This window comes from Lissotriton vulgaris, chromosome 12 (assembly GCF_964263255.1).
Source record: "Lissotriton vulgaris chromosome 12, aLisVul1.2, whole genome shotgun sequence".
NCBI classification, from domain to species: domain Eukaryota; kingdom Metazoa; phylum Chordata; class Amphibia; order Caudata; family Salamandridae; genus Lissotriton; species Lissotriton vulgaris.
Window position 1 is genome coordinate 811,225,096 of NC_141700.1, and position 16,376 is coordinate 811,241,471.

General features: G+C 51.4%; 1 protein-coding gene across 2 annotated transcripts in view; it reads right to left on the bottom strand.

Moving 5' to 3' along the window:
- LOC147678851 (uncharacterized) overlaps positions 1–16,376 on the bottom strand; it is a 70,718-nt gene that overhangs the window by 43,348 nt on the left and 10,994 nt on the right. For both annotated transcript variants that reach the window (XM_086946275.1, XM_086946274.1), the window contains exons 2-5: positions 9,873–9,999; positions 5,821–5,931; positions 1,688–1,783; positions 154–258 (exon numbers count right to left, since the gene is read on the bottom strand). In XM_086946275.1, coding sequence (XP_086802401.1) covers positions 154–258; positions 1,688–1,783; positions 5,821–5,931; positions 9,873–9,999 — 439 coding nt within the window. The remainder of the gene's footprint in view (positions 1–153; positions 259–1,687; positions 1,784–5,820; positions 5,932–9,872; positions 10,000–16,376) is intronic.

The following is a 16,376-nucleotide window of genomic DNA, read 5'->3' on the forward strand; positions in this document are numbered from 1 at the left end:
GCCACCCCTCCTTCAACACATGGATTCCTGCATCAGCCACACCTCCTTCAACACACGCATGTCTGCCCCTAAGCACATCTCCTTCCTGAGTTTGTGTTTCTACAACAGCACACAAACCACTTGTCAAAGATCAAATATCTTGTGTCCACTCACTTGGGGAATGATGACTGCGGTCTTGTTGCTCCAAGTGCTGTTGGTCACTGGGATACAACTGTGAGTCATCTTCAGGTTGTATGGTGAAGGCAGTAGGAAAACCTGCTTTAAAACGAAAATAGACTCAGATAAACATGAGGCAGGCCTCTGCTGGCTACAGTCTGGGACACAAGAAAGGAATGGAATAGAGTTAATAGTGATAAGGATCAGAAGGATTTAGTCTGGGGCAAGAGAATATAGGAACGACACAGAAAATGAAGCCGCTAGTGCTAAGACCCAGAGATGCACCCGCCTGCTACAAGGACAGGAACGCCTGCTATGAAGACAGGGACGCCTGCTACGAGGACAGGGATGCCTGCTGCGATGACAGGGACGCCCCCTAAGAGGACAGGGGTGCCTGCTACGAGGATAGGGGCACCTGCTACGAGGACAGGGATGCCCCCTACGAGGACAGGGGCGCCTGCTTCGAGGACAGGGGCACCCCCTTCGAGGACAGGGGCGCCTGCTACAAGGACAGGGAAGCCCACTACGAGGACATGGAGGCCCGCTACGAGGACAGGGAGGCCCGCTCCGAGGACAGGGACGCCTGCTATGATGACAGGGACGCCTACTATGAGGACAGGGACGCCTACTATGAGGACAGGGACGCCTACTATGAGGACAGGGGCGCCTGCTACGAGGACAGGGATGCCCCCTACGAGGACAGGGGCGCCTGCTACGAGGATAGGGAAGCCCACTAGGAGGACAGAGACGCCCGCTACAAGGACAGGGACGCCCGATACGAGGACAGGGACGCCTGCTAAAAGGACAGGGACGCCTGCTACGATGACAGAACGTTTGCTACGAGGACAGGGAGGCCCGCTACGACGACAGGGACGCCCGCTACAAGGCCAGGGATGCCCGCTACGAGGACAGGGACGCTGGCTACGATGACAGGACGTTTGCCACGAGGAAAGGGCAGCCTGCTACGAGGACAGGGATGCCTGCTACGAGGACAGGGACGCCTGCTATGATGAGAGGGACGCCAGTTACGAGGACAGGGAGGCCCGCTACGAGGACAGGGAGGCCCGTTACGAGGACAGGGAAGCCCGCTATGAGGACAGGGATGCTTGCTACGAGGACAGGGACCCCTGCTACGTTGACAGGGACCCCTGCTACGTTGACAGGGACGCCCGCTACGAGGACAGGGACGCTTGCTACGTTGACAGGGATGCCCGCTACGAGGACAGGGACGCCCGCTACGAGCACAGGGACGCCCGCTACGAGCACAGGGACGCCCGCTACGAGGACAGGGATGCCTGCTACGAGGACAGGAACGCCCGCTATGAGGACAGGGAAGCCCGCTACAAGGACAGGGATGCCTGCTACGATGACAGGGACACCTGCTACAAGGACAGGGACGCCTGCTACGACGACAGGGACTTCTACAAGGAATAAGATGGCTGGATGGCTTGTGTGTAGAGATGTCATCCTAGAACTTCCCCTGCTGTGAACTGAATAAAGACCAAACCCACAGGACCCAGACTGTGCTCACCTCCTGTTTCCAACGAGCTCTGTGGGTCTTTGCAATTCACGTCTTCCTCGTGTCTGATGCTGAATAACACGTCAGGAACCACTGTGGGTCGTGGAGCTGCAAAGAGAAAGAGGTGGAGTTACAGAGAGTGCCATGATAGTCACAGAGTTACAGAGAGTGCCATGACAAGCACGGAGTTACAAAGAGTGCCATGACAAGCACTCAGCTACAGAGAGTGCTGTGACATGCACGGAGTTACAGAGAGTGCTGTGACATGCACAGAGTTACAGAGAGTACCATGACATGCACGGAGTTACAGAGAGTGCCATGACATGCACGGAGCTACCAAGAGTACTGTGACATGCACGGAGTTGCAGAGAGTGCTGTGACATGCACGGAGTTACAGAGAGTGCTGTGACATGCACGGAGTTACAAAGAGTGCTGTGACATGCACGGAGTTACAGAAAGTGCCATGACATGCACGGAGTTACAGAGAGTGCTGTGACATGGATATATGTCGTTACAACGCGCGCGTTACAACGACCTACCATTACAACGCGGTTGTAACAACGCAAGTCGTTACAACGACTTGCGTTGGGGGGGCGCAAATTTAAAACATTTAATTTACTATTCCAACACCAGTCCCCGTGGATAGTAGGGAAGGTGTTGGGATAGTAAATTAAATGATTTACTATCCTCGAGCGCCCCCCAGCGCAATGTGTTGTAACAACTTTAGTTGTTACAACCGCGTGGTAATAGTAGGTCGTGGTAACGCGCACGTTGTACACGTTGCGCACCCTGTGACATGCACAGAGCTACAGAGAGTGCTGTGACATGCACTGAGCTATAGAGAGTGCTGTGGCATGCACGGAGTTACAGAAAGTGCCATGACATGCACGGAGTTACAGAGAGTGCCATGGCATGCTCGAAGTTACAGAGAGTGCCATGACATGCACAGAGTTACAGAGAGTGCCGTGACATGCACGGAGTTACAGAGAGTGCTGTGACATGCAAATAGTTACAGAGAGTGCTGTGACATGCACTGAGCTACAGAGAGTGCCATGACATGCACGAAGTTACAGAGAGTGCCATGACATGCACGGAGTTACAGAGAGTGCCGTGAAATGCACTGAGTTACAGAGAGTGCCATGACATGCACAGAGTTACAGAGAGTTCCATGACATGCACAGAGTTACAGAGAGTGCCATGACATGCACAGAGTTGCAGAGAGTGCCATGACATGCACTGAGCTACAGAGAGTGCTGTGACATGCACGGAGCTACCAACAGTCCTGTGACATGCACAGAGTTACAGAGAGTGCTGTGACATGCACGGAGTTACAGAGAGTGCTGTGACATGCACGGAGTTACAAGGAGTGCCATGACAGTCACAGACTTACAGAGAGTGCCATGACATGCACTGTGGTACAGAGAGTGCCATGATATGCACGGAGCTACAGAGAGTGCCGTGCCATGCACGGTGTTACAGAGAGTGCCGTGACATGCACAGAGTTACATAGAGTGCCGTGACATGCACGGAGTCACAGAGAGTGCCGTGACATGCATGGAGCTACAGAGAGTGCCGTGCCTTTCACAGAGTTACAGAGAGTGCCATGACATGCACGGAGCTACAGAGAGTGCCATGTCATGCACGGAGCTACCAAGAGTGCAGTGACATGCACTGAGTTACAGAGAGTGCCATGACATGCACTGAGTTACAGAGAGTGCCATGACATGCACAGAGTTACAGTGAGTGCAATGACATGCACAGAGTTACAGAGAGTGCTGTGACATGCACTGAGCTACAGAGAGTGCCATGACATGCACGGAGCTACAGAGAGTGCCATGTCATGCACGGAGCTACCAAGAGTGCAGTGACGTTCACAGAGTTACAGAGAGTGCCATGACATGCACAGAGCTACAGAGAGTGCCATGACATGCACGGAGTTACAGTGAGTGCAATGACATGCACAGAGTTACAGAGAGTGCTGTGACATGCACTGAGCTACAGAGAGTGCCATGACATGCACGAAGTTAAAGAGAGTGCCATGACATGCAAGAAGTTACAGAGAGTGCCGTGACATGCACAGAGTTACAGAGAGTGCCATGACATGCACAGAGTGCTATGACATGCACTGAGCTACAGAGAGTGCCGTGACATGCACGGAGCTACCAAGAGTGCCGTGACATGCACTGAGTTACAGAGAGTGCCATGACATGCACTGAGTTACAGAGAGTGCCAAGACATGCACTGAGTTACAGAGAGTGCCATGACATGCAGGGAGTTACAGAGAGTGCCATGACATGCACTGAGTTACAGAGAGTGCCATGACATGCACGGAGTTACAGAGAGTGCCATGACATGCACGGAGCTACAGAGAGTGCCGTGACATGCACAGAGTCACAGAGAGTGCTGTGACATGCACGGAGCTGCAGTGAGTGCCGTGACGTTCACAGAGTTACAGAGAGTGCCATGACATGCACGGAGCTACAGAGAGTGCCATGACATGCACAGAGTTACAGAGAGTGCTGTGACATGCACAGTTACAGAAAGAGTCATGACATGCACGAATTTACAGAGAGTGCCATGACATGCACAGAGTTACAGAGAGTGCCATGACATGCACGGAGCTACAGAGAGTGCCATGACATGCACGGAGTTACAGAGAGTGCCATGACATGCACGGAGCTACAGAGAGTGCCATGACATGCACGGAGTTACAGAGAGTGCCATGACATGCACGGAGTTACAGAGAGTGCCATGACCTGCACGGAGCTACAGAGAGTGCCGTGACATGCACGGAGTCACAGAGAGTGCTGTGACATGCACGGAGCTACAGTGAGTGCCGTGACGTTCACAGAGTTACAGAGAGTGCCATGACATGCACGGAGCTACAGAGAGTGCTATGACATGCACGGAGTTACAGAGAGTGCTGTGACATGCACGGAGTTACAAGGAGTGCCATGACAGTCACAGACTTACAGAGAGTGCCATGACATGCACTGTGCTACAGAGAGTGCCATGATATGCACGGAGCTACAGAGAGTGCCGTGCCATGCACGGTGTTACAGAGAGTGCCGTGACATGCACAGAGTTACATAGAGTGCCGTGACATGCACGGAGTCACAGAGAGTGCCAGGACATGCACGGAGTTACAGAGAGTGCCGTGACATGCACGGAGTTACAGAGAGTGCCGTGACATGCACAGTTACAGAGAGAGTCATGACATGCACGAAGTTACAGAGAGTGCCATGACATGCACAGTTACAGAGAGTGCTGTGACATGCACGGAGTTACATAGAGTGTCATGACATGCACGGAGTTACAGAGAGTGCCATGACATGCACGGAGCTACAGAGAGTGCCATGACATGCACGGAGTTACAGAGAGTGCCATGACATGCACGGAGCTACAGAGAGTGCCAGGACATGCACGGAGCTACAGAGAGTGCCAGGACATGCACGGAGTTACAGAGAGTGCCATGACATGCACGGAGTTACAGAGAGTGCCATGACATGCACGGAGTTACAGAGAGTGCCGTGACATGCACAGAGCTACAGAGAGTGGCGTGACATGCACTGAGTTACAGAGAGTGCCGTGACATGCACTGAGCTACAGAGAGTGCCGTGACATGCACGGAGTTACAGAGAGTGCTGTGACATGCACTGAGCTACAGAGTGCCGTGACGGTCAGAGATTTACAAGCAGGGGTTTGAACTTCAGTTACTGAGAGTGAAGATGAATGAGCGCAGGCTGTGGGATGAGATCCAGGGCATCTGTAACCTCTTCCTTTTCACCCCGGATGGAGGTTTGTCAAAAGAACAACTGAACCTTGAAATGCAATGTAACTCGCTTCAGCACCATCATGGGGGACTCAGGATGAAGAGCACAGGAGGTCTTGGGATAAGATCCCAGAATGGACGGCGGTCACGGGGTGAACAGAAGCACGTTTAGGGGTGAGTGCAAAGAAGTAATCTGAGCTGCTAAATCTTTGTCCTGCATCCACGCACACAACAAAAAGTCACAAGAACTTTAGGGGAATCAATAAAGCAAAACATGGCAATGAACACACAGTACGATGGAGCCATTTACAATGTAATTGAAAACGGAGTCCACTTCTCCTCAATACGTGAATGTAAACAATGTCCTACTTACACAGGGAGGGTTCGTGCACGTCTGGTTTCCCTGCAGCCTGGCAATCCCGCATGAACACCTCTGTCCCTTTGTAGATCCGGAGCAAAGTGTCAGGGTTTACAATCTGGTAGCCTATGATGAGAGACAAACGAGGGTCTGTTAAAATGTGATGTATACAAGGAGGTTTAGAAAGGGAGAAGGGAGGAAGATAACAGGGCGAGACAGAGAAGATAAAGATTTGGAGAGGAGAAGCAAAGGGCAGGTAAAGAAGCCTAAAGTGATAGTGCAGAAAGTGGAGTGTGTGAATGAAAGAAAAGTGACAGATCACGAGGGAGAATGAGAGAAAGACAAAGAAAGGGAGAGTGAGAAAGAAAGAAAGAAAAAAAGACTAAAATAGTAAGACAAAGTGAGTGCGAGTGAGATGTACAGAGATAAAGCAAAGGAAAGATGAGAAGTGGGAACAAAGGACGAGACAAACAGAGAGAGGGTGAGGTTTCCATCCTAGATATTTGCTTTAGACATGTTAGTGGTTGTGAGAGAGGTGTCGATAACAAATGTGACCTGCTCGAAAAACAAAAAATTGCTAGACAATACTGTGCTTGTGAGATAACCTAGAAACATCACCCAAGGATATATGTGAGGGGTTTGTTTATTTGCCCGAATGTTTCTGTTTTCAGCAATAAGAAAGACACGCTTAGCTTGTGACACCTTCCGTTTCCTACATTCTGTGTTCTGCAAAATGGAGCTTATGTAATTTGTTCCAATTTTGCCCAGGAGAACCTATACTGAATGTGGCCCTGGGAGGACCGTTGCCAACCTTTGGGAAACTCCACTAAATGCTCTGCTGTGAGATATGAAAGCATGGCTAATCTCTTCCAAGACACAAATATCCTCTCTAGAGGTGGACTCACCCCACAGGCATCCCTCTGGCCTCCCCGGTCTACACAGGGTCCCTCATACCAATCCTTTAACACTCTTGTAAGTATAAATGCCTTGCCTACTGCTGGGGTTGTAACGTGGCTCGCTTTCTCCTCTCCAAACTCCACAGGTTTCCTGTGTCATACTGTGTTGAAAATGGTCCTTTTGTAGGGTTATCCCCAAACTTTTTGTTACTTCCTACTATTTTTTCCTGACTTGTCTGTGTTGGTTTTAGGACTCTGGGTACTTTACCACTGCGAATCAGTGCTAAAGTGCATATGCTCTCTGTGTAAATTGTGTTATGGGTTGGTGTTTCCATGATTGGGAATTTGATTTACTGGTAAGTCCCTAGTAAAATGCACTGAGTGTGCCGGGCCTGTAAACCAAATGCTACTAGTGGGCATGAGGCACTGATTGAGCCACCCACGTGAGTAGCCTGAAAAGGTAACTCAGACCTGCGCGCAGTTTGTAACTGCCATTTCGACTTTGTGAGTGCACCCACTTGCCAGGCACTAAACCTTCCCTTTTTTACATGTCAGTCACCCCTAAGTTAGGCCCAAGGTACCTCTGTGTGCAGGGTGCCGTGTATGTGAAAGGTAGGACATGCCCTGGTGTGTGTGGCATGTCCGGATAGTGAATTACAGCCCATTTCATTATAACATCTTATAAACATAACTGGGTCTGGGAACTAGGTGGGAAAATAAAGTTTAGTATGCCTGAACTCAGAATCTAAAGATGCATCTTGTAGTGAAGGTGTTTTTTTAGATTCTGTGTTTGAAAATACCACTTTTAGAAAGTCGATATTTTCTTGCTCAGTCATCCCGTGTGCCTCTGCTGGAATGTGGATTGCCTGTCTGGGTTTTGGACGACAGATGGCTAGGAAGCAAGAGTGGCTCCCAATAGTCTAGGTAGGTCAGGAAAGGGCTGAATAGACCTGGGCTGCGATGGGGAAGACGGAGGAGATTTACTTGCACCTCAAAGGGCCTGGTCTGCCTCTGATCATGCTGCTCATGAGCAGACTGGTTCTGTCTGGCCACAGACACCCTCTGCCTAGAGGATCAAAGGATTTTGGGATACAAATACTGGGGCCCGACTCCTTAACTTTAGAACTATTTTGGACCAAGAAGACTGCCAAGAAGAAGAGCTGGAGAAGCTGTGAGGAGGAACTACCACTTTTCTGTGTGCTTTGCTGTGTTGGTCTGCAGTGGCTACTTCTGTCTTGGGCAGTGAAAGGACTGGACTGAACTTTCTGCAATCTACTTTTGTGAGTTTCTCCAAGGGCTTGAGGTAGAGCTTCCCCCCTGTTCAAGAAGTCTCAGGAACAGCAAAGACATCAAATCTCTTCTGCCCTCAGCACTGGGGACTGTGTGTTTTGTGCTGCAACAGAAGAAAAGCAACCTGACGTATACGATGCCGATGCCAACTCCATGTCCTGAAGGCATCGCAGAGGGCTCCACGGCAATGCCGCACTGTGACCCTGGTTTCACTGACGCCACCTGCTGACGCCACCACAGAGCCGCTGCCCTCATTGTGATCTGTGGGCACCGCACTCTGCACCACCTCCCTTCACGGCAACGACTTGGCACCGCAGACAGTAACCGCCGCAACGCCGCACTGCGACCCTGGTCTCACCGACGACGCCTGCTGGTGTCGCCACCGAGCTGCTGCTCGCACCACGTCCTGTGGGCACTGCACTCAGCACCGCCTCACTTCACGACGATACCTTGGCCTCCCCTACGAAGACGCTCCACACCAAAATCGACACCGCTGCTTGCACCATGGTTCGAGGGCACCGCTCGTAAAGTTACACGACGCACCACCCTTATCCCGCACAGCTGCCTTGGACTGCCGGCACCATCGATTCCCAGTCGTCAGCCTACGACAGCACTTCAGAAACGACGACAACGCTACTTGCACCGTGACCTGCCAGCACCGTGACGAGCACTGCCTTCACCTAGCATCACGACCCTGGTCTCACCGACGATGCCATCTGATGCCACCACCGAACCGCTGCTCGCACCGTGACCTGAGGGCACCGCACGCCGCACCGCTGTCCTTCGCACCGCAGCACCCGACGCCTGCCGACGCCACCGCTCCTGATCCCAACAGGGAGAAGCTCGACCTGCAACGCGAGTGACTTCAAGGGCCTCGGCGCCCTGTATCTCTAACAGGTACTGTTTGCGGGTCTTCCCGACACCGTAGCTGCTCCGCGACCAGCCTGAAATGTTAGATTTGTTTGCTCACGACGCCGTGATGGCCCCGGACGGAGCTATCGACATAAAGGAACTGTTTTTAAAGCATATTTTGATAACTGTAGATTTTTAAGTACTGTATTGTGGATTCTTATCGTTTTTGGTCTTGTATATGAAAATATTTGATATTTTTCTAAACTGGTGTGTTGTCCTTTTGTAGTGCTTACACCGCATGACTATTGGTTATGTGCAAATGCTTTACACACTGCCTCTAAGATAAGCCTGGCTGCTCGTGTCAAGCTACGAAGGGGGTGAACAGGGGTTATTTTAGGAGTGTAACTCCCTTATCCTGACTAGAGTGGTGGTTCCTGCCTGGCTTTGGCACAGGCCCTAGCCTGCCAAAAATCTCATTTGTAATGCACTGAATCAATCATTCAGGATTTATAAAGTGCGGAAAATCACTTGTGAGGGTCTCAAGGTGCTGGAGTTGCTAGCTGCTTCGTGGAGAAATCTGTGGAAAATGAGGCATAAGCAGGGAAAGCAGTCACAAAAACAGGGAGGAAGTGGGAGAGCTGGCACTAAGCTGTGTATAACAATTTGTGTTTGGTTTTCATTCAGTGTCTGGTTTAAAATAAGCAACAGTTCTTCTTTAAAAGTGGAGCCGTGTCCCTCTCATATAACATCTGAAATCAGGACCTTTTGTTGTATACAGCTTTGTACGTGGCATGTTATCTTGCAGTGTGAACTGTACAAGCTTCTCCAGCTTGGGAGGGGGGCGTAGCTCAGCCCATGCAATGTCTGCGGTCAGGAGTGACCAGCAGCGATGGTTAGTTAGCCAATCTTGTTTTAGTGTGTCATGATTTGTCTTAATACAATTTGTAAGATAAATAAACTTGAAGAAACCTGATACTTAAAACATGGCCTGCACTCCTCGTCTCAGCGTCTGATGCAGAAGATATTTACCCATCAGAGTCAAGGCTTGGTGGATCTCCTTCATCACATTCTTGTAGAAATCTTTCTGCCATTCGTGTAAAATCCTCCAATCCTCTTCAGAGAAACAGGCGGCGACATCCCGAAATGTAACTTGTTCCTACAAAATAAAGGTTTATCATACTGGTGGGAAACTTCTGTTAGTAAAACACAGTATAATGGTGGACTGCGGGGACTGGGTACAGCTCTCTCTTGAGAACCCTTCCACCCAATATCTGGCACCAGGCAGGGCTTGTTACACAGCTCCCAGAAGGCGTGTACAATAGCAAGTGTCTCTAGTGTTCAGTACTTGCAAAAGGGAATGCCAAATAGAATATTGAAAGAGAGTAATCAAATGCTCGTGACTAGTGGGATATAAATAGAAAAATGCAGACAACAGGCTCCTACACATTAAGTTGCTTAGAAAGATACAATGAAGTATGTTCAACAGAATTTGTACTGTACATGGTTAAACTTTGTTCTAAAAGCATTAAGATATAACAATTGAGATGCTGCTGCTGTTCTGATGGTGGGAACTCAAGGTCCCAGGAGGCATTGTCTCCATAGAGGAGGGGCGTAAAACTGTTCATCCCGCTGCCACGCACTTCAAAGTGCCTCGCCTCCTCCCATGGTACACGACGTGTGCTGGCCACGGGCGAGCAAAGCCCGGGCCAAGGGCGGGCCCGTCCACGCCCATCATCATCCACAAAAGGCCAGGCCGGGCCCGTCCTCTTTCAGCTCTTTTCTGCTGGATACTTTTTGCTGGGACTCTGTAAGTTTACCCAATTTTAAAGAACAAGTTACTTACCTACGGTAAAGATATATCTGTAAGAAACATAAGTTAATTATAGATTCCTTACCTTAGAATTACCCCCAGGCGTCAGACTGAATCCGGAAAGTTTTTCGTCAGCAGTACCCCTGTGCGTCAGAAGGTGGCATCGGTCGACTCCGCATCCGTCTTGGTCGCCGGTATTACTTCGTGGTAGCTACATAGAAGCCGCCCTCGTGCGCTGACGTCAGTTCTGTACACGACTTTCCAAGCCAGAAGCGCAGAGCCTTGCAAGACACTGACCACTGGTGCACAAAACTAGGGCCCTGAAGGGCGGTCCTTAACTCTAGAAGTCAATTCACAAAATGGGGAGGATGGATGGGGTGGTAAGGAATCTACAACTAACCTATATTACTTACAGATATACAGTTACTGAAGGTAAGTAACTTGTTCATCTGAAAGAAACAGTTAGTTATAGATTCCTTACCTTAGAATAGATAGCCCAGCAATACCAACCCCGGAGGTGGGTCTGCGAACCAAGTTCACACCAGAAAGTCCTGGAGAACAGAACGGCCAAAGAAGCCGTCTCTCCGGACTTGGCTGTCCAGGCAGTGGTGTCTCATAAATGTGTGCAGCGATACCCACGTAGTTGCCTGACAAATGTCATTTAGGGGGACTCCTAGATCCAAAGCAGTAGTAGCTGCCGTCGCCCTGGTGGAATGGGCAAGCAGCCCCACAGGAAGCTCCTTCTTTGCCAAAGAATAGCAGGCTTTGATGCACAGAACGACCCACCTGGAGATGGTCCATTTGTACACGGTCTGACCTTTCTTAGCGCCCACGTAACCAACAAAGAGCTGGTCGGCCACCCGGATTTGTTAGGTGCAATCCAAGTAGAAGGGAAGCGCAAGCTTTGGATCCAGACGGTGGAGCCTCTCTTCCTCTTTTGAAGGATGCGGAGGTGGAAAGAAAGTGGGCAAAGTGATGGTTTGGCCAATGTGGAAAGAAGTAACCACCTTAGGAAGAAAGGATGGTCTAGTTTTGAGGTCGACCATGACCGGATGGACAACCAGAAAGGGAGGCTTGGAAGAAAGAGCTTGTAGCTCACTTTCCTTGCGCGCAGAGGTGCTGGCCACCAGAAAGGCAGTTTTCAGAGTGGGAAGTCTGAGAGCACAGTTATGTAGTGGCTCAAAGGGAGCGCACATAAGATAAGTAAGCACCAAGTTCAAGTACCCCTGAGGCATTACTAAGGAAACAGGAGGAAACAGATGAGTAATGCCCTTCAGGAATCTATTTACAACAGGGGACTTGAAAAGAGAAGGTTGATCAGGAAGCCTGAGGAAGGCTGAAATGGCAGAGAGGTAGCCCTTAAGAGTGCCCAGAGCAGAGCCCTGCTTTGCCAAAGATAGGTGGAACAAGAGAACCTCAGGAATAGGGGCAGAAATGTAAGAAATGGCTATATCTTGTGGACTTGCTGCTTATGTTATAGCATCTGTGGATGGTGGGTGGGGAGCTCCTGGGTGTGGGGTTAACCACCGGTGACTTGTAGGTAATGCTATTGTTGGTTGAAAATGCAAATTAAAATATAAAAAAAAGAAAGAAATAGGGGCAGAAAGGGGATCCCCAGCCTTTGCTGTGCACCAAGCCACAAATGTATCCCCTCTGCAGCCGTATACCGTCTTAGTGGAGGGGCGCCAGGCTGCCAAGATTACATCACAGACTTCGGGAGGCAAGTCAAACTACGTCAACTGTCGACGCTCAATCTCCACGCAAGGAGGTGGAGGCAGGACAGGTTCGGGTGGAGTATCGTCCCCTGCTGCAGCGACAGAAGATCCTCCCGAAGAGGCAGTCGGATCGGAGGTTCGATGGCCATGTTGAGCAGCTCGGGATACCATACTCTTTGTGCCCAATCCGGACCCACAAGAATGACTTGGGCCCGGTCGCGCTTGATCTTTCTCAGATCTCTGGGCAGAACTGTTAAAGGCGGAAAGGCGTATAGAAGATCACAACTCCACTCGCGATGAAAAGCGTTACCTAACGAGTGCAGCCTTAGAAATTCCAATGCGCAGAATTGCTCACATTGCACGTTCTCTTTGGTGGCGAATAGATCTAAACAAGTCACTCCCCAATGATGAAAGAGACCTTGCACCACCTCCGAGTGAAGAAGCCATTCGTGATCCATCATGCACCTGCAGCTGAGTTCGTCCGCCCTGGCATTCAGTGAACCTGCCAGGTGTTGAACCAACAGGGATATGCCTTGATGTGCCAGCCATGTCCAGAGGCGGAGGGCCTCGACATAGGGTCCACGACCCCACTCCGCCCTGTTTGTTGCAGTCCCACATGGCAGTGGTGTTGTCCGCGAACACCTGCCCTACTCTACCCCGGACTGAGGGAAGGAATGCTTTGAGTGCAAGACGAATCGCCTGAAGCTCCAGAAGGTTGATGTGGAGCCCGCACTCTGCCGGAGACCAGATGCCTCTGATCTCTTTCTCTCCCATGTGGCCCCCCAATCCCAGAAGGGATGCGTATTTCACCACTGTGTGTTCTGGTTGGGAAAGGGAGAGGGATCTGGCGTTGACCCAATCCGGGTTCGTTAGCCACCACTGCAATTGTCGTGTAGTGCCCTCCGCGATCTGGACGCAATATGACTGAATCCCCTGATGCTGCACCCACTGGAACTTCAGGTCCTATTGCAGAGCCCGCATATGCCACCTGGCATGACCGATGTTGGACTTGGCCCTCTTGGCAGGGTCATCTCTAAACTTTTTGCCTTCCTCCAATATTCTCTCTGACCTGTTTTTGTTGGTTTAATGACTCTAGGCACTTTACCACTGCTGACCAGTGCTAAAGTGCATATGCTCTCCCTACTGTAAAGTGTATACATGTAATTGATTTCCATGATTGGCTTATTTGGTTTACTATCAGTCCCCAGTAATGTGCACCAGGAGTGCCAGGGCTTGTGAATACCAATGCTGCTAGTGGGCCTGCAGCGCTGGTTGTGCCACCCACAGAAGCAGCCTTTTAAAATGTGTCTAAGGTCTGCCATTGCAGAACCTGCGTGCAGTCTGGTACTGTCATGCTGGCTGGGCAAGTGTACACACTTGCCATCCTCTAAACCTTCCCTTTATTTCATGTGAGTCACCCCTATGGTAGCCTCGAGGACAGAGTGCATTGTAAGCATAAGGTAGGACAAGCCCTGATGTGTGTGGCATGTCTTAATAGTGAATTACAGCTATTTTCGTTTTTCACTATTGTAAGGCTACTTGCTCTCTATAGGCCAGAATGGGCTGCTGGAATTATCACACTCTATAATCCCAGTAGGCCCAGGGAACATGGTGGAAAGTGAAGTTTAGTATGCCTGAGCTTATTTTAATATCCTGAGTTTGCAAATGCTACTTTTAGAAAGTTAGCATATGCTTGGCTGACCATTTCAGCCCGCCTCTGCTCTTATGTGTATCTGCTGTCTGGTTTCTGTGAGTGACAGGGCTGGGGATGACAGGTGGTGAATAGAGGGATTACACCAGGATGGGTGGGGGGAGTGCCCCTTGACTCTGAATAGGGCTGTGCTCTGCCACCTCAATGCCCGCTCCGCCCCCTGGGGAGCGACTAATAACTCTCACCCTGCACCTTGTAAGGAGAGAGGGGAAGACTGTCAACAGAGTACTCCTGGACTGTACTTGTCACCACAATGCTGGCTCCACCTCCTACGGAGCGTCTGATGTGCCTGCCCTGCTCACTGAAAAGAGAAACCAGAGTTTGCCAAACAGAGTGCTCCAGAGCTGAGATGGACTATGCAAAGGCCCCCTTGGCCTGAAAGAACAAAAGAACCTGTGTATAAAAAGAGGAGCTCTGCTCCTAACAAATCAGATCCTGTTTTGACCACGAAGAACCTCGGCCCGACTAGAAGGACCAAGAGAACCTGAAGGAGGAAAGACTGTCCCTGACCTGGGGGACTGGCCTGCAGTGGTGCTTTGCTGAGAAAGGAGAGGAAAAGACGAGGAAGGACATTGTAGCATTTGTACCTAAAACAATCTCCAAGGGCTTGGAATTGAGCTTGCCCCCTGACCAGAGTCCCGGGATCATTGGACTCTTTCTGCCTTCCCTGCCAAGTTGCTGGGACTTGTCTGATCTCCCTGTGCCCCTGGAGCCCCGCCTAAAGTGTGCCTCGCTCACCCCCATTTGCAGCCCTGCCTGGCCGCCCCCCACCTCGAGCTGCCCGCTCTCCCCGGAGCCGCGTTCGCTTCGCTGGGCTGCCCGCACCCTGCCCTCCTCCTCCTCTGAGCCGCACACCTTGGGTCTCCCCCACCGCTGGAAATAGCCTGGAGCCTTTGGGAAGCGAAAAACGCCCGCACGCTGGAAGCGCACCGGCCGCCTCCCGCCCTGCTCCGGCCTTGAGAGAGATCACCCGCATTGTCCACCGCACAAGAGCGAGCCACCGGTACCATCCCTACTGTACCTGCACTTCGCACCAGACCCGCCTGTGGCGTCGCCCAGCCTGGAACGGTGTGTACTTTAAACGCACATCGGATCGCCCAAGATACGATCTCCCCCACAGTGCATACTGTAGAAGTACGCATCGCACAGACGCCTCGCTCCTAGAACGCCTGCGCTCCGGATCATCTGCCCCGCTTTGCAGTACCGCTCCGTCGCCTCGTACTTCGAGGCCCTCTGACCGAGCCGGACTACTTAGGAGCACCGCAGACCTCGCCCCGGGCCCGCCTTCCCTTGGGGCCGCATATGTGCACCACGGACTCCCGTCTTTCAGGAACAGTGCGACTCGGACCACAGGGTCCGCTAATCGTTAAAGGTACGAACTCATCAAGAAAGGCGTCGCCACACTCGTGCAAAGTGCACAGGACACCCCACACCAGCATTTTTAAAGAACGTCCAAGAACTCTTTTCTCCCAAGTATTGTGGCCCCAGTTTTAAATCGTTATTTTGGTCTTGTCAAAGTAAACCTGCATAGAACCTTATTTTTATATAATGTACACGTATTTTTGATACAAATCTTACGCCTGGTGTCCATTTGTGGTGGGTCATTTTTATTACTGTGTGTGATCATAAATGTTTAACCTCGAACGCCCGGAAGTTTAGCCTTGTCTGCTCGCGCCACACTACCTAGAGCAGGGTTCTTCAAACTGTGGGGCGCGCCCCCCTGGGGGGGAGAGCTGAACAAAGCTCATTAGCATGCGAATGGTCTCTTAAAGAGGTGTGAAGTGCTCGGGTGCGGCTGCCTGGCTGAGTGTGTGTGTGCCCAGAAGCTGTGTCAGCCCGGGCACACACAGGCATGGTGAGATGAAGAGGGAGAGGGAGGGAGGAAGGAGACAGAGACAGACAGACAGACAGAGGGAGATCGAGGGAGGGAGACAGGCAGACAGAGGGGGATCGAGGGAGGGAGACAGAGGCTGACAGAGCGAGAGCGAGGGAGAGCGTGGGAGACTGAGGCAGACAGGGAGAGTGAGGGAGGGAGACATGCAGACAGAGGGGGAGCGAGGGAGGGAGACAGGCAGACAGAGGGGGAGCGATGGAGGGAGACAGTGGCTGACAGAGCGAGAGCGAGGGAGGCAGAGTGAGGGGGAGCGAGGGAGGGAGACAGAGGCTGACAGAGCGAGAGCGAGGGAGGCAGCGCGAGGGAGAGCGTGGGAGACTGAGGCAGACAGGGAGAGCGAGGGAGAGCGAGGGAGGGAGACATGCAGACAGAGGGGGAGCGAGGGAGGGAGACAGGTGCTGAC